General features: G+C 34.4%; 1 protein-coding gene across 8 annotated transcripts in view; it reads left to right on the plus strand.

The window, feature by feature from the left end:
• The first annotated feature begins 546 nt into the window (after nucleotides 1-546).
• Nucleotides 547-18,541, plus strand: part of ATE1 (arginyltransferase 1) — a 68,723-nt gene continuing 50,728 nt past the window's right edge. For 2 of the 8 annotated variants that reach the window (XM_070752563.1, XM_070752568.1), the window contains exons 1-7: nucleotides 547-836; nucleotides 2,742-2,805; nucleotides 4,429-4,491; nucleotides 6,724-6,827; nucleotides 9,285-9,530; nucleotides 10,505-10,728; nucleotides 13,115-13,243. In XM_070752563.1, coding sequence (XP_070608664.1) covers nucleotides 563-836; nucleotides 2,742-2,805; nucleotides 4,429-4,491; nucleotides 6,724-6,827; nucleotides 9,285-9,530; nucleotides 10,505-10,728; nucleotides 13,115-13,243 — 1,104 coding nt within the window. In that variant the 5' untranslated portion in view covers nucleotides 547-562. Of the gene's footprint in view, nucleotides 968-2,741; nucleotides 2,806-4,428; nucleotides 4,492-6,723; nucleotides 6,828-9,284; nucleotides 9,531-10,504; nucleotides 10,729-13,114; nucleotides 13,244-17,188; nucleotides 17,318-18,541 lie in introns of all 8 variants that reach the window. The other 6 variants (XM_070752565.1, XM_070752569.1, XM_070752566.1 and 3 more) reach the window with 5 other exon arrangements.

An 18,541-nucleotide genomic window follows, 5' to 3' on the forward strand; every position in this document is an offset into this window, starting at 1 on the left:
CAACATTTTTCTTTCTGCACTTTCTGGACAGAGGGATTATGTTTCCAAAACACTGCAAGGAATGTGTGTGTATTTATTATTTTATTTATTACATATCTATGCCATACATACATTCATACATACACACACACACACATACATACACACATACATATATATAAGAACTATATGTATGTATCACGAAAGCGAATGTATATATAGGATACATATACAGTATATCCTATGTTATCACATTTTATTTAAAAAATAACTTGTTTCTATGGAATTTTGCGTCTCGGGACGTTTTTGAAGCCAAAGTCCAGTAAGGTAGCCGTATCAATCTGATGCAAACTAACACTTATTGTAGTTTCCTCTTGGGGTGACATGGGCAAGAAGCAAATTTAATAAAGAAATAAATAAAATATGTCCTTGAAAGAGGATGCGAAGTTTCTGGAGGCCGTCATACCAAAGCATAGGGACAAAAGTACGCCTTTAATGAGGTTCCCCCCCACTTTCTGGCTTCCAATAGTCCTATTCGGCCCCGCAAATGGAAGGTCCGCTTTCTGCCTTTGACAACCGGAAGATGCAGTCGCAATCGGAGGCCCACTTGCTCAATCGAGCTTCCTTCTGCCCTGGGTTAAAATGGCGGCCACGGCCGCCGCTGATTAGGGCGCCCGAGAGATTCCCTCGGCTGGACGGCGGACACGGGGTTATCAGAAGGCGTAGGCAGCCGGCCGGCCGGCCGATCAAGATGGCGATGATGAGAAGCGGTTCCGTGAGCATCGTGGAATACTGGGGGGGAGATGGCGGCTACCGCTGCGGCTATTGCAAGAACGACACCGGCAACTTCTCCCACGGTACGAGTCGGACGCGGAAACCGAGCAGAAGCCAGCGCGGGTGTGGCGAGGAAAGCCGAGCCTTTCCATCATTTGCCTTAATGGCGAGTCTTTCGGCTGCCGTGGGAGGCAGGGATATGCCTTTTTAAACGGTAGGCCGCGCTTAGGGTGAAGGCGAGGAGCCGAAGCAGGACAACTTCGGGCCATTGTTGGGCTTTAGCCGAGGGTAGAAGGACAGGCGGCGTTCGGTGCCTCCCACAGGCGGCTTCCAAGCGCCTGTCGAAGTCACACTTAACGGGGCGATGTCACAACTCGCAAAAGGAGCCGGGCTCTATCTGGCTCATCTCTAGTTCGAGCCCACCTCTGCCGTTTAAATGACCAGAGTAGGATTTAAAACCAGAAAGAAGGAAATGAAGCACCTGTTCGCTTCTGATAAGTAACGGGGCATCCGTTTTCAGGGCACCCTTTACAACTTATATGGTGCTTTTCTGGCTTTGTTTTTTGCCCTCTTCCTCACAGTATAGCCCTTTCTTGACTGCCAAAGGACAGGCAGTCCTCGGCTTACAACCACAATTGAGCCCATACTGTCTGTTGTTAAGTGAGAAATTTAAGTGAGTTTTGCCCTATTTTGCGACCTTTCTTGATATCCTTAAGTGAATCATTGCAGATAAGTTAGTAACACAATTGTTAAGTGAATTTTGGCTTTCCCCCTCTAACTTTGCTTGTCAAGTCACCAAAGGTGATCACATGACCCAGGGACGCTGCGACCATCATTAAATGTGAGTCAGTTGCCAAGGTTCTAAATTTTGATCATGGGGATGGTGCAGCGGTCGTAAGTGTGAAGAATGGTCATAACTCACTTTTTTTCAGTGGCCGTTGTCACTTTGAATAGTCACTAAATGAACTGTTGTAAGTGGACTATTTGTACTCAGAAAAAGTCTATAAGCATAATTTATTAAAACCCTTAAGCCCTTGTAAGCCCCACTACATTTTCTCAGGTACATGGGAACAGATATAGAATGGGTTGGGCATATGTGTTAAATATTTGTTGTTGTTATGCACCCACAACAGAGAAAGAGGCAAGAAATCAAGTGCAAATTAATAGAAATGTATAGCATTCCCACCATACGTGGAACCAGCCAATCACTATACTGTATTGATTTCTTGCCTCTCTCTCTGTTGTGGGTGCATAATAATATAGTGCTTTCATAGTAATTTATGCTTCATTGTTTTGTTCAATCCCCAATTATTAAAGAGAATAATAGATTTTAAAGAAAAGAAATAGAGATTTGTTGTATGGAGACAAGATAAAAGGAGAATAGGGAATAACAGCATAAATAAACTAGTGACCAATATTTAAAATAATGTTTACTAGTGATTTAAATCTACTTGATTTACATCAAATCCACCCTGCTTCAGATATAAGAGCATTAACCCATGTTTTATACATGCTGGTTGGCAAATTATGGGAGTTATAATTGTCACATCTGGAAAGTGTCCTGCTTCAGGAAGGCTGATTTGAGGACTGTATTTTTGTAGCATACTAATCTGTGGCTTATTTAAAAGACCCAATTGCCTGGGTCGTCTAACATACCCAACTATAAATTCTCTGTCTGAAATCATAGAACATATTGATCTGATGTATTATATGAAGCTAGACATAATAAAAAGTAATCTAATGAATGAAAATAAGTACAAGATGTTGAGGAAGCCATATATGATTGTAGCAGAATGTACAGAAGCATTGCTTTAAAATTAATTATGTGTTTTGACTATGATTTAGAAAAGTTTCAATAGTATTTTTAAAAATCATTTGTGTTATTAAGATGTATGTATGGAGATTTCCACTGGCCATTTTTTCATTGTTGAAGCAAATGTTCTCCCAATATTTTGTATAAACATTTTCTATATGAATATTTGTGCCAGGCATGTGGGCTCATTCACTGACTGTTCAAGACTACCAGGATCTTATAGATAGAGGATGGCGAAGGTAAGCGATTAATTGAATATTCCAGGTCAAAGTCTAGTATAAAAAACATGGGATCATAACCAGTCAAATAATATTCATGCCCTATAAAATACATAAAATAATTAAGTATTCCCATATACCGATATTTAGAGTCTTAGTTATCACTTAAAGTGATGAGACAATTGTAATCCTGCTATATAAAGTAATTCTCCAAATATTACCTGCATAATAGCAAGAATTTTAGTATAAAATACGGTATAAAATAAAAGTTACAAAATTATACCACCATGTACTTTAAGTATTCTCAAAAATATAAACAATTAACACTCCGAATATATCCACATGTGATCTACTGCTTCTTATTTATAGTGTGTTCCAACACAATGAATATTGGAAGAGAGAATACTTGATAGATCAACTTGCCCCACCTCCGTGGGTGTGGGTATTACAAATATATGGTCTTCATTAGTATTAGTATTAGCATTATTAGTATTATTATTAATTGGATTTGTATGCCACCCCCTCCGAGGACTCAGGCGCTCACAACATATCAAAACAATATACAATATACATATCTAAAAATCCAATTAATATAGCTTAAAAACTTTAAAAACTAATAACATTTAAAACCATTCATTCCCATTCACACTGTAAGACATACTACATTCGTCGACCAGGGGGCTAGGGTCTAATGGCCCCAAGCGGAGGGTGCGAATCTCTGGGGAGGGGAGCTGATTCCAGACGACCGGGGCCTTCGTAGAGAAGGCTCTTCTCCTAGGTCCCGCCAAACAACATTGTCTGCTTGATGAGAACTGGAGAAGGCCAACTCTGTGAGACCTAACTGATCGCTGGGACTCATGCGGTAGAAGGCAGTCCCAGAGCTAATCTGGTCCGATGCCATGTAGGGCTGTTTAAATTTAACCACAAGTTTCAGGTCTACCTCAGCTACAGAAAAGGGACACTCCCTCTGAACAAAGGAACTTACAAGGTTGTGATTGTGTTAAAATTAGAAGAGAGAATACTTATAGCTGCCTTTAGAATGTTCTGATTTGAATCTACCAATAAATAAAATTTGGGGGCTTTTAAAGATATGTTACACTGGCACTCTGTATCTTTGGTTATCAGGGAATGAATGTTTGAAATGAAATCCTACACACATTAATTTACCACTCTGTATAATATATTGTTTCATTAATCTTTAATTCCAAGGAATTTAAGTTAAAGGGAGTCAGAATTCGAATATGCAGAACTTGTCATCCTCATCTTTATATAGTTTGGAAAAGGTCCATTAAAGTTAGAGGAGCTAACTTACTAGGATCTAGATAACTAGCTAATATTTATGTAGACACCCAAAATATTATAATACTGTACTAGTTTTAAAGGTATCAGGAAAATGAAGATGAAAAAATTATTTCCTATCAAAGGGATGATGAGATTGGTTAATATTATAAAGCTCAGAATATTTATGTTATGAATGATATATTAACATAGCAAAGATTTGAATGACTTCTGTAAAACCTATAGATTATATAATTGATTGTTTATGTAGAACTTTTTCACCTCTAAGGTGTGATATTTATGATATATTTTAGATTAACGCATTCTAAGAATTCTTCAAAATATGTTCATCTTTTTAATTCACAGAAGTGGAAAGTATGTTTATAAGCCTACTATGAATCAGACATGTTGTCCTCAATATACAGTAAGGTAAGTCTTGTGCAGTACTTAATTTTTTTTTCTAATTCAGTGCCTATGTTATGCAATTGACAGATTCAAATGTCTGTTTAAGTATTTAGCATCTCCCAGCCTAATTTGCCTCGTAAATGGGAGTCAGCAATTATATAGCAGAGTGGTTTCTAATTAATAGTTCACATAGAATGCTATATGTAATCATTATAGGAAATGCATTCTTGACTAAACCTTGCAGGATTTCAAGCAAGACTAATTGGAATATTGTTAGATTTGGTGATGTTTTGAAGTTATAACTCTTTTAATTAAGATAATAATTTATTTTAATAATTTACAATAAATAAATAAATAATTTATTTATTTATTTATTCGTTTGTCCAATACACAAATACATAGGAAGAAAAATAGACATGTAGTAATATATATACAGTAAAGGTAAAAGTGAACTTAGAGGAGAGGATATATGAAAGAAAGAAAATATAAGTGAGAGAAAGGAAAGACAATTGGACAGGGGACGAAAGGCACACCAGTGCACTTATGTACGCCCCTTAATAAATGGGGTTTAGTAGATTTCATGTTAGGACAAGTGGATATGTTAGTCTATACAGGATGGTTATCAAAGACTTATTGTACAATGAAAGTGTCCATTAAAATCTTTATAAATATCTATTTATTGTTGACCTAGCTCAGGGGTAGACAAAGTTGGCTCTTCTATGATTTATGTACTTTAACTCCCAGAATCCCTGAGCAAATCATGCTAGCTCAGGAATTCTGGGAGTTGAAGTCCACATGTCATAGAAGAGCCAACTTTGCCTATCTCTGACCTCGCTAGTCAAGAAAAAATATTTAATTATTTATCAAACTTATTTGCCTTCGAATTGTAAACATTAGATGAATAAAACCAATGCAAAATAAACAAACCACACTAAATCAACTACCTGAGTCTTGAGAGGGGCGGCATACAAATATAAATAATAATAATAATAATAATAATAATAATAATAATAATAATAATAATAAGTAGCTAATTTTTAAAAATTAGAAATGAAAACTGGTTTCAGATGGTGCTCAATCAATCCCCAAAGCTCTCTGAAGAGCATGATCTTTACTATTTTCCACAGCATCCATATTGAGGGAGATTGTCTAGATCCCTGGTTCCCAAGGTGGGGCCCAATTTGATTTTTAATGGGGGCAATTGGAACCTTGTTTAAACCAAGTTAATGGCCTTTTAGGCTTCCCCTGCATCTGTAGAGTTCACCTTTTGAACAGTAATAATTATATGTCATGGGGGGGTGGGCATCAGGATTTTAGAGATGCTTCGGTGGAACATGGCTAAAAAAAATTGGGAACCACTGATCTAGATATAGGAAGATATATCAGAAAAGTAGCATTTTTGATTCCTTGGGTGGAGCTGTCTTTTCCAGCCTCATTTTTTCATACAAATAACTTTTCTTATATTGACTGGTCTTTGTTAAAGATGCTGTACTCTGCCCTTCTTCAACAGTTCATTGCATTTTGATGCTGAGAGTGAGGAAAAGTATCTATCACAGTTGTGGCAAATCTATGGCACACATGTCAGAGATGGCACTCAAAGCCCTCTGTGGGTACACACACTGTTGGTGTTGGACTAAAAGATCTCCAAGGCCCCTTCCGTCTCTTACTTTGTTATTCTTGCTTTGGTTTGTTTATTATTATTTTAGATAGTAAAATCTCATTATTCAGGTTAAATTGCAGGGTTGGCACTTTGTGATAAATATGTGGGTTTTGGGTTCCAGTTTGAGTACTCGGTCTCTAAAAGGTTCACCATCACTGATGAATCATCTTGAAGTATATGATTTCTAGATTTTTAGGTGGTTTTGGCCTGGATGATTGGGTCTTCAGTTGCATACTCCATTTCATTTGGGGGAGAAAGAATAAAAAAAACTTATTGAAAGACTGCATATTTCACTGGATTTTAATTCCAGGAAAAAGTGCAGTTGTTTAACGGGATCATAATTCCAAATTATGCACAGGAAATTACTAAATCATTTGACATAAATTACTAATAACTATATCCATATAGCTTTTTACATTCTAGGACTACGTTATTAATTAATACAAAATGAAGTATTCTTAATTTCTGTATTACTGTACTTAGATCATGTTGTGAGCCGCTCCGAGTCCTCGGAGAAGGGAGGCATACAAATCTAATAAATTATTATTAATTATTATTATTATACCTTGACTGCAGTTATTCTTTTTTCTTTTGAGGTGTCAAGCATTACACTTCCAGCCTTCCAAATCACATAAAAAAGTTTTGAAGAAGATGTTGAAATTTTTAATAAAAGGAGAAGATTCAAAAGCAAATATTGAAGGTAATTGTTTAAGAGTCCTTTAAGAATTATTTGTTGGTTGAAGCCTTTTTTTGTATTCTCTTCCAAGTTCTTCTCTAAAATGTTTCTTTTCTTCTTTATTTTTTCTTCCATAAAATGTACAGTATTTACAGTGAACATAGACTAAAATGTTTTCAATTTCATGTAAAAACATATACAACTCCGTATGTGCTTCTGACAAAAATCGGGATGTAAATAATCCTGGATATGTGTATTTTGCTTTTATGTTTGTGTGTTTTTATATCTGTTACGTTTTAGATTTAAAAAATAATTTTTTGATAGATAGATAGATAGATAGATAGATAGATAGATAGATAGGCCAAAAAGTAGTATTTGTGCCATTTCAAGGACTAATTGTGAGGGCTTGGTATATATATATATGTGTCTGATTGGACAGTTTGTCAAGGGTTTTTATTGTTAGGGTAAGGTTGGGTATTTTTTTACTGTGTTTACTATCTTTGACTTATTTAACAAGGTATTGTATTATTTATTGTTATAAAATGCCCTGAGTCCCAATCGGATTGGGCGACATAGAAGTCAAATGAATAAATAAAATAAATAAATAATACTACATTCCCACCAAAAAAAAGAAGAATTATTTGTTGGTGTATTCTAGAATTTATTTTTGAAAAAAATAGGTAGTTCTAATTGATTCAGTAATATAATTTTTTGTTATCAGTTTCCAGTTGAATTTGGGGAAAATTTTATAGATTTATTCCCTAATTCTTCTTGTTGTGACTGTTTCTTTAAATTTTTTATCCATTTGCAGTTTTTATGTGTTCTGTCTCTGTGTCTGTATCTGAGTAATAGTGTATACATACAGGCCCTGATTTATTAAGGTTTTTTTTCAATTTCTAGCAACCACATATTTTTTTCTATGACCACCCTATCTCTAATCTCTTGAATCTCTTTTATTATCATTTTATTTATTAAATTTATTTGCTGCCTATGTGAGCATGGAGCTATTCTAGGTAGCCTTTTCGAAGGCCTTCGTAGCTTTTTACCAAGTGTTAATCTCTGGCATATTTCTTAACTGTTAACGGTTGATCCTAAGGCATAAGCTGTCCACTAATTTGATATCTGCAGTTTCAGTTCTAAATAGATATACCCCTATATAAAACTGATTTTGTATGACCTTTTCAAATTCTGTCATTTTTCTTAGACGACTCCTTCTTTTTGAGGTCAGTTTTTATTCTTTCACAGATTTGTGGTAGACATGTAAAAAAAAAAAACCCTTAAAAGTACTGGAACAAAATACATAACAAAATACAAATACATTCAGAACATTTTAGAAATCAAATTACAATTGTTTTACTAGACTTTATTCCAAAAACATGTTAATTTAAAAAATCACAATGTATTAAAATACATGTACAATACTGCAAAAATAAATTTAGCACATGATTTAAAAAGAAATATTGAGAATTTAAACTTGGAGAATATGCTGCAATTCAAAATTAGTCTACATTAGCAACAGAAGGTTAGCAAAAATGACTTCCAAACATTTGTATATTACCCAGCAAAGTGTAGTATATGAAGTATTTGAAAGTATAGTTTTTAAAGAGCAAAAAGAACTTACTAATGAACTGAAATTAGAAATGAATTTATAAGGTATAGATTAGTTGAGATTAGAGCTAGGGGTGTTAGAAACCAGTATTTTTCTCTATTATTTTAATAAATTTTATTATTAATAAAATTGAGGTATTATTAAATAGTTATTAAATAATGGTACAGTGATTCAGTTCTTTTTCACAACATTAAAATAATTTAATTTGTTTTTATGATTAATTTCTCATCATTAATACATTAAATATAAATCATACCATCGCAGCAATTCCTCTGTCCACTGATATACTTCTTGACAACTATTTTTTTTACCTTCATAACTGAAATATTTCCTAATGTAGAAATTAAGATATATCCCGTAATTGGAAATTTAAAAATCTTCCTGTATTTTTAAAAGAAAATTATAGTCCGATTTGCTGTCTCAAAATATTGCCATGTTAAGAAGGCATATATATTAATATGTCTGTGGAATTCACTTTAAAGGTCACTCCTTTGTTTGTTACATCAGGTTATAGTTCAGTTTAGAATGGAATGGAATAGACTAGAATAGAAAACAATTTTTTCCAACTACTAATTAAATGTCTGAGGTATCACCTAAATCCATTCTGTGTGTATGTAACATGGGTGAAATGATTGTACAATTTCTGTTGACAACAGTATATTCTATTTAGAATCTTCAGAGTCATTTGATACATAAATTTAATTACTTTATTTCAAATGCTAACTTATATAAATACTTTGGGATCATCTGTATGTTAGAATTCAGGTTAAAATGTAACTTGTTCATGTTAATTTAGAAATATTAACCTTTTATTGACATGAAGTTTGCATTTTCCCATTTTGTCTGTGTGTTCTCTGTATTATTATTTGTAGTAGATCCTATGGAGTCTCACACTAAAGAGGCTGATGGCTGTAGGTTTTCCTTAAGAAACCCACCTAATAGAAGCCAATCTGAATTGCTACCCCTCATTACTGATCCCATGGAAGAAGAAATGACAGAAGAAATAAATGTAAACGAAGTAGATTCCAAAAATTCTGAATTGTGTAATGAAAAATTGAATATCGATTCCAGCAAGCCATTACTGGTAGCTCCTGTCAGATATGTTACTCCTAAGCCAGGTAATGTTTTTGTTTTCTTTTGCTTTAACTACACAAATATCTACATTTACATCTGTCCATTTTGTGCTGTATTTTATCTCTCTTATGATTGGGAGAGCCACCTGGGAAAAACAGAATATAATATTTGCACAGTGAACCCTTTCATTCCAACAATATTTTTGCCAAAGTTGTCTGAAAGGATGGGTTTAGAAAATCTTCTTTTCTCTGAACTAGTGTTCAGCAGGAGTTCTCCTAAAACATATTTCTCAACTTCAGCACTTAAAGATAGGTAGGCTTCCATTTCAATGCTGGTGGGAAATTCAGGGAGTTGAGGTCTACCTAACTTTCAAGGTCAAAATTAAGAATTGCTGTATTGGAGAAAGGAATGTTTTCATTTACAAAATAATTTTTGAGCCTGCTAAAATATGCCCCAGGTGTGTTTAATATTTTTTTTTCTAACTGGTGTAGAAAAACACTTACGTTATTCTTTTTTCAGTTCGTCTGATGGCTGTGGTATTGTTTCTTTCAATCTCCCTTCCTTTTTTAGGAATAGAGATTTTGTTATTCCACAGTTATATCGTTAATTTAATCTTGTATATGCATTTTTGAACATAAACTTAACTATTTAATGAAATAACTAAGAGAAGAAAAAAATTCTCATCCTCTGTCAAAGTTTCAACATAATCTTGTTCACAAGGTCCTTTTTTCTGGTTGATAGAAGGCAAACGTTCTGTTGCATCTAAGTCATAATCACTATATAGTCCATTTTTCTGTACAATTACGTCACTTACAGTAACTTGCAAATATAATAATAAATAAAAACCTTAACATTTAAATAAATAGGTGGAATCACAACTATTAAAATATTACAGAAAGCTTAACTTTTTAAAAATATCACTTTCTTCATAGACAGTAAAATTAAAAGTAAAAAAGTAAATGAATGTGGTTTCCTCCAATATATGCTTTTCATATTGAATAATATATTGGCATTCTAGGCAGAGGACCTGACTTGAATAAACCACCATGTCGTAAAGCAAAAGTTATACGGAAGGAACAAAAGTTGCAGAAAAAACTTCAGTGCCAGACACAGCCAGTTGCATTTGAATCAGGTCCTCAGAGTTTGACCAGTCAGAACTCTTGTCCTAAAACCAACCAACCAAAATCAGTTGAAGACTTCATTTTTGCCACCTTACCTCCTGAAGCTGTGCACCAGATAGAGGTATGAAAATATTTCTGTTGTTTGTGGCAAATTATTTGTGCCTTCTTTGCTAATGTTAAGTAATACAGTAAGCAAAATATGAAATCTGTTTTAAATATAAAAGCAGGAAACACTGCAAAGTTTTCTTGGATTAGCAAAACACAGAACAGAGGTCTCCAAGCTTGGAAACTTTACGACTTGTGGGTTTCAACTCCCAGAATCCGTAAGTCCACAAGTCTTAAGAGTTGCCAAGTTTGAAGACCTCTGACATAGAGTGTTACTTCTATAGGTTGTTCTCAACTTACAACCTCAATTTCTTTGCTAAGCAAGATGGTTATTAAGTGAGTTTTGCCCTATGTTACAACCTTGCCACAGTTAAGTGAATCACTGCAGTTGTTAAGTTAATAACACGCTTGTTAAGTGAATGTGGCTTCCCAATTGACTTTGCTTATTAGAAAGTCGTAAAGGTGATGCTTTGGACACTGCAACTGTCATAAATGTGAGTCAGTGGCCAAGCATCTGAATTTTGATAACATGACTATGGGCATGCTAAATGGTCATAAGTGAAAAATGATCATGTCACTTTGTAATTTCAAAAGTCACTAAATGAACTGTTGTAAATCAACAACTACCTGCACTTGAAAAGTTTCATGTTCTTTGCAGAAACACAAGGGGGTGCTATGGTTACATCTAAATGAATGAGAACAAAGATACTGATGTGTACAACTTTAATGAGAATGTAGCAGCCTTGGAACAAAATTATAAAAATGACTATAGATGCTTAGATTTTTAGAGAGCTGAAGAAAGGAATAGAAGTACATTTTCAACTATTCGATGAAGCCCAGGATGAAACATTTGCCTATGAATATAGGCATTTTTTTAGGGGATAATGTCCTAGCTCAACTAGATGTGTACAATTCTGGGTATTATATATATCCATTACTTTTGAAGCAATTGTTAATCATTCTATTTATTTATTTAATTAATTTTTTGTCAACTGCCAAGATTTAGTTAAGAGGTAGTTGCTTTGACGGAAGCTGTATTATTATTTCTTTGAATGTCAATGATTGTGTGAGAAGGACTTTCTACTCAAATTAGTGATCATACCCAAACATAAATATATACTGGTAAAAAGAGAAAAATCTAATTGTAAAGAAAGAGATGTGACCAGTAATATCTAATGGAAATTATCCATTTTTAGTAACATGGCAGGCATTCATTAATGTTAAATGGGCTTTATTTAAAGAACTTTTAAAAGTGATGTTTCCTAGCAGTTATGCCAAAAGCAGTAAATGTTAAAAGAATGTAGCTTTTAAGACCCTGGCTTAAAAAGAGTTTCTTGTTAACTTTCAGTCTCAATGTAATTCTTATTTTCTTTTAAAAGATTTATATAGCCACCCATATCGTAACAACAACTATGGGTGGCATAAAAAAATATTAAAACCAAGTAACTGCCTCAAACCAAAAAAACCAGACATAAAATTCTACAAAAACTCATGGCACCTTTACCATGTTGAATGTCCTTTCTTCCCTTTCTAGTCTTCTGTTCCTTCCAGGAACTTCTTTCTTGCCACATTATTTTCTGACACAATTCCATTACCATGTACTGGTTCCTGGATTTAACCTATTTTTGTTGTTTATGCTATCCCTGAACCAAAAGGATGCTTAACCTTGATTGCTGCCAAGCATTAATGTGATCTCTTGTGTCACTTGCTGTGTTGATTTCTATCTATCAGGCCATTGGGACTCATTGTTCAGTGTAATACATGGAAGCAAAATCATGTTTGTTTGATCTTTTGAACCTTCATTATCCATAGCCATGTTTCCGGGCCGGAAGTTTGAGAGCCCCGAATTAGCTAATACAGATCTAACCAATTTATGTTTACTAACACTGAACTTGGTGATGCTTCAGATTAAACATGTTAAGTAATTCACTGATATTATATTTTAGTACATTCAAAGTTGAGTAGGTATTCTTAAAGTAAATCATTACAAATATCAAATACAATCAGATTTAAGAAAACCTAAAAAAATCTTGTAAGTGTTTCAAAATAGCATGTCAATGTTAACTGACTATCAAAGTCCAAGCTAATGCTAATACGAGTATGCCTATGTATGTGTGCATAAATCTATGTTTCATTTAACTTACATTTGAACATCACATGACTTTCAAATAAGATTTTGCTTATAGTTTTTTGAAAACATTGAAATGAAGGGCAATATGGTTGGAACTTGAGCTTTGAATAGTGAAACAAAAGAAAGCTAAATGTTCTCTTTGTGAAAAATATCTACACAATATTGGGTTATAAATATAAAGAAGAATTGTTTAAATGTTATCTGTATTGTTTCTAAACATTTAGAGTTCTGATGTATATTATTGCAACAATTGTCTTTAATTCTTTGGAAGGTGAGGCTGGTGCGATCATCTCCTCAAAGTTCCCAGTTCAAAGCCACATTTCAAGAATCTTACCAGGTTTATAAGCGTTACCAGATGATTATTCACAAGGATCCTCCTAGTAAACCAACCGTCAGTCAGGTCAGGCAGTGTACTGTTTTAGTCTACTCTGAAAATCAAAACTATTTTTAAAAGTATCTTAATCGTAGAAATTATGAAAACTATTTCAATTATACTAAATTGAATATCCAGAAAACGCAAGCAGCCTTTCAAACTCATGAGTGCCACAAAATACATTTTGAAGGAAAAAGAAAAGCAATAATTAATTTGACATAAATATTAGTAATGCTTAAGTATAGTACACTGTGCATTTTCTAATCAGGGAATCTAAGATTTTCTAGACAGTATTTATGTCACTACTGTGAGCTGTAATTATATTTTAACAACATTAATACAAATTCAGATTGCTACTTTTGGAGAGTTTCCTTGGATTAAATCTGTGATGAAAGTCCTATTTATAAAGTAGATTTCACAGTGAAAAGAGATGAATAAGGAAATCATTAGACAAAGTGGGGAAGGAAGTTTTGAAATATTATTGTATCTCCTCTCCTCTCCTTATCTATCTATCTATCTATCTATCTATCTATCTATCTATCTATCTATCTATCTATCTATCTATCTATCTATCTACCTACCTACCTACCTACCTACCTACCTACCTAGTTAGCTACCATCTATCTCAAAGACTGACTCTGAGTGGCTAACAACAATTCAAAAAAGAGCAAAAAAAATGTCTTTTAGAAAAATGCAAAAATAGTCAGCAGCTGTGATTAAAAGCAGCAACATACCCAACCACCAATAAGATACAATACAGATAGTCTTAAACTTATAACATTCCTTTAGTGATTGTTCAAAATTACAACGGCATTGAAAAATGTGACATGACCATTTTTCACATTTATGACCTTTGTAGCATCTTCATGTTATCAAAATTCCGATGCCTGGCAATGGCTTCATATTTTTGACCGTTGCTGTGTCCCAAAGTCCCCCTTTGCAACCGTTTGGCAAGCAAAATCAATGAGGAAGCCAGATTCATTTAACCACCATATTACTAACTTAACAAGTGGAGTGATTTGCTTAAACAACTTTGTCAAGAAAGATTGTAAAATGCGGGCAAAACTCGTATAACAAATGCCTCACTTAATGACAGAAATGTTGAGCTCAATTGTGTTTGTAAGCCAAATATTTCAGTAAAACTAATTCACATGCTCCAACAGACATTTTGACCCCAAATTCAACCCATGATTTATGAAAGATTAAACCATTTGAGGACAATCTGATTTCCAAGACAAGCGCTGTGAAAGGAAAACTTATCATCTTGGATACTATCAGGTAGCATTCTTTCATAGCATTCCTCTTCTGTCAGTGATAGTCATGATTGAGGAGAGAAAATCCTGTCCCCATGCCATGGACAAAACACAACCAGAAAGAGGCATGGAAAGGCATTTATAATTATAATAATTATTATTATTTATTGGATTTGTATGCCGCCCCTCTCCGCAGACTCGTTTTTTATACTGCAGCATTTTGTACGTACGGCAGCTTCTAGGTATTATTATTATTCAAGGGCAGCCCTGTTTAGAATGTATTGGATTAGCCCATCTGAGTGATTATTAGGAGTGATTATTAGGAGAGCCTTCTCATCTCATCTAAGGATGCAGTTGGTACAAACCTGATTTTTCTGGTTGCCTGCATTAGATTTTTTTTCGTTCAAATGCTATTTTTCTAGTTTATAGTGGGTGCTTTAAATGTCACAAATTAAGCCAGGCAAAGTTTAGTACGTACTTACTTACTTACTTACTTACTTACTTACTTATTGATTCATTTTTTAATTGATTGATTGATTGATTTATTGATTTTTTGATTTGATTTGTATGCCGCCCCTTTCCGTAGACTCGGGGCGGCTCATAACACAATAAAACAGTTCATGACAAATCTAATAATTTAAAATTTAAAATAGTTAAGAAACCCCATTATAAGCAGACATACCTACAAACATACCATACATAAATTATATAGGCCCGGGGGAGATATCTCAATTCCCCCATGCCTGACGACAAAGGTGGGTTTTGAGGAGTTTACGAAAGGCAAGGAGGGTAGGGGCAGTTCTAATCTCTGGGGGGAGCTGGTTCCAGAGAGTCGGGGCCGCCACAGAAAGGGCTGTTCCCCTGGGGCCCGCCAACCGACATTGTTTAGTTGACGGGACCCGGAGAAGGCCGACTCTGTGGGACCTAATCGGTTGCTGGGATTCGTGCAGCAGAAGGCGTTCTCGGAGATATTACTTAGTCTTCAGTACCTGTTGTTCCTGATTTATAACCATTCCTTTAGTGACTGTTCAAAATTAACAAAGGCACTGTAAAAGTGACTTACAACCTTACACTTATGCAGCATCTCCCTGGTTGCATGATCAAAATGTGGATGTTGGTAATTGCAATGACTTGCATTACAAACATTACACAAAGGGTTGTAAAGCCAAGCAACTCCGTTAGCAATCCCCCTGATTAGCAATGAAAATTCTGATATTATTGTCTTAAATTGAGGACCTACCTGTATTCATTCTTAAGAATCCTGATGATACTAAATAATTCTGGTTTACCCATAATGCCATTTATTATTGTGTTCCTTTCATTCTTTAACTCTTTCTTCTTCTTAGTAAAATTTCAGTGTTTTCCCCCCATCACTTTTCAATTCTCAGCCCATTTTCATCCTACATTATGCTGTCTTCTCTGAATATGTAAATTCAGTACAGACAAAAAAAAATCTTTTAAAAAGTGACCTAGTAAACATAGGCTAAGGACCTGGCAAGCCTGGGGGCCCTAAATCAATCACTAGCTTTACCGCATGTGTGAATCTGTATGAATGGCAAGTACGCATGTTGTTGAATTGTTTTTATGAGTTTTAATTAGGGTTTTAGAATTGAGACTTTTTTTTCTTGGCTTCTTTTTATTGTTGTTGTAATTTACATTGTTGTAAGCCGCCCTTAGTCCTTTGGGATTGGGCAGCATAGAAGTCATATTAAATAAATGAATAAATTTTATAGTGAATGGAAATAATTTGGAAAATGTTAGTGTCTTTTAATAGTTGAATTAAAACCATTTTAAGATCATGATTGGTATGGTGTTAATTGTGTGATAGGCGAGGGTCTGATAAAATGACTAGTTATTAAAGATGTGTCACAGATTATGGATAATTCCTTTGGCATTAAGAGCATTCATTATCAGCTCTTATTTTGGCACATGAATGGAATAATGGCAGAGCTTCAGAAATTACTAGAAATTGGTTCTGATAATTAGCATTTGGACTGCAGCCCCAGTTACATTTCATATTTTTGCTTATAGTTTGTTCATATCGTACAAGCTCTACACATTAAGAAATAACGATTATGTCTTTTGTTCTACTCAATTAAAATTGAAACATTCATTTTCTTTTGGAAAAAGAAAAAAAATATTTTGAAAAACCTTTTGTGATAGCAGCTTTGATTGTTGGAAAATCTCAGATAACCTCAATATCTCAATAGTAACAGAGTCCATAAAGGGAGAATCAATCCATGGAGAAAGTACCCTTTGGTAGATGTTGTTCTATGTGTGAACAGAAGATTTTCCTTAGAACATATTTTCCACTCATTGATGCAGGTAGAAAATACCGATCAGACTGAATTCAGATCACAACTTGAAAACAGAACTATCAAAGTTAACTTCAAAAACTAAAACTTTTTGCTTCCTCAGAAGTGTGGATTATTAAATGCCCCAAAGTTTTACAGTTTTATATGTACAAATTGTCTTTGTTTACATTTACACAGATATTTGTATACTGCCTGTTCTGTGGAGTCTGGACGTAGACTATTAATATGGTAGAAACAAGTTGGCATGTCAAATGGTAGGGGTTTTTTTGGTGGTCAGTGAGGGTTCCTTGTGTATATCCTTGGCAGAGGCTTTGAAAGGATCTGAGGAGATGATAGCCTGGCCTACCCTTCAAGAGTATTAGGATTAATTTAAATAAAATATTGTATTTTTCCTTGCTCTGAAGGTGAGGTTAGTACCAGTTTCTTTTGGGGACCCACAGTTCAGTTCATCTTTTACTCAGTCTGCCACTTTATTTGCAAAGTATCAGATGACCATTCACAAGGACACTCCTCTTGAATGTGACAAGGACCAGGTACGGTTTATTGCATGCATTTTTTTTGTCCATATTATTAATGCTATCAATAAAATGATTGGGCTTATTTCCAGTCATTCAGATTGATCTAATCTTTCAAAGCAATATTTTTCCTAATCGTTTTTAAATTAAAAGAGGGGCCCAAATAAATGCTGATATAGGAAAGAGTCTATAGAGCTTCCAAGATTAACCGCAGAGGAGTTAATAAGAAATACTTTGGTTAACACCTGGATGGAAGATTGTCAAGGAAACCCAGGGTTCTAAGTTAGAAAAATAACTTAGAAGGAAACAGTGTCACAGTATTTTCCTTACTGTTACTAATAAAATTTATGGTTGTCTCCATGAAATCATTAGAAGCTGAATTCAGTTAGTGTTCTTTACCTAAAACAATATATGACAACATCTGTTTTTAACAAAAACATTAATACATGTTATAAATCAAAAACTGTAAATATTCAAATCAATTAAATTAGATATATGCAGCCCTGAATCTGCATGCACATGAACTAAAGGAGAAAATAAAAAAATGTTCAGACAGCAGCTGGGGTAGATTTATTCAAAAGATTTATTCAAAAGAATTAATAGAAATTATTTCTGAATAGACATATAGATGATTGAGGAAAATTGTACTGGCTCAGATGGTTAAAGCAAGCAGGTAATGCTTCTAATTCTAATTGGAATTCTAATTGGAAGAAGTATAGTGGTGATTTTTATACTCTGTGGTTAAATTCAAATTAAATGACATGCTCTGAGAGTTCAATAAAATGTATGCCATTTAAGTTAAGCTAATTTTATATTTCAATGGAACTCAAATATAACTAACTATATCATTTTTAGCGAACTGGAATCTGGAAAAGTAAGCTGCAAGGACATGGTAATTCTATGTGGATTTAACAAATAGCTGACAACCTTTCGAAAAGACACTTGTTCGGCAGACTGAGGCAAAGAGGCAGTCCTGGAACCAGGGAAATCTGGGGGCTGGGCAGGGGACAGAATGGATCTGCCCTCAATGTGGAAGGGATTGCCACTCTCGGATTGGCCTTTTTAGCCACTCTAGATGCTGTTCTAGGAACTCTTTGCAGAGCATGATACCATAGTCTTTCGAGACTGAAAGTTGCCAATGAATGAACAGCCTGAAAATTATTAAATTATTAAGAAACTTCTACCAGACGGGTCATAAATAGACCCAAATTGTTCCATATAGAATGTCCTTGGTTATTGACC

This window comes from Erythrolamprus reginae, chromosome 5 (genome assembly GCF_031021105.1).
Source record: "Erythrolamprus reginae isolate rEryReg1 chromosome 5, rEryReg1.hap1, whole genome shotgun sequence".
NCBI lineage: Eukaryota > Metazoa > Chordata > Lepidosauria > Squamata > Dipsadidae > Erythrolamprus > Erythrolamprus reginae.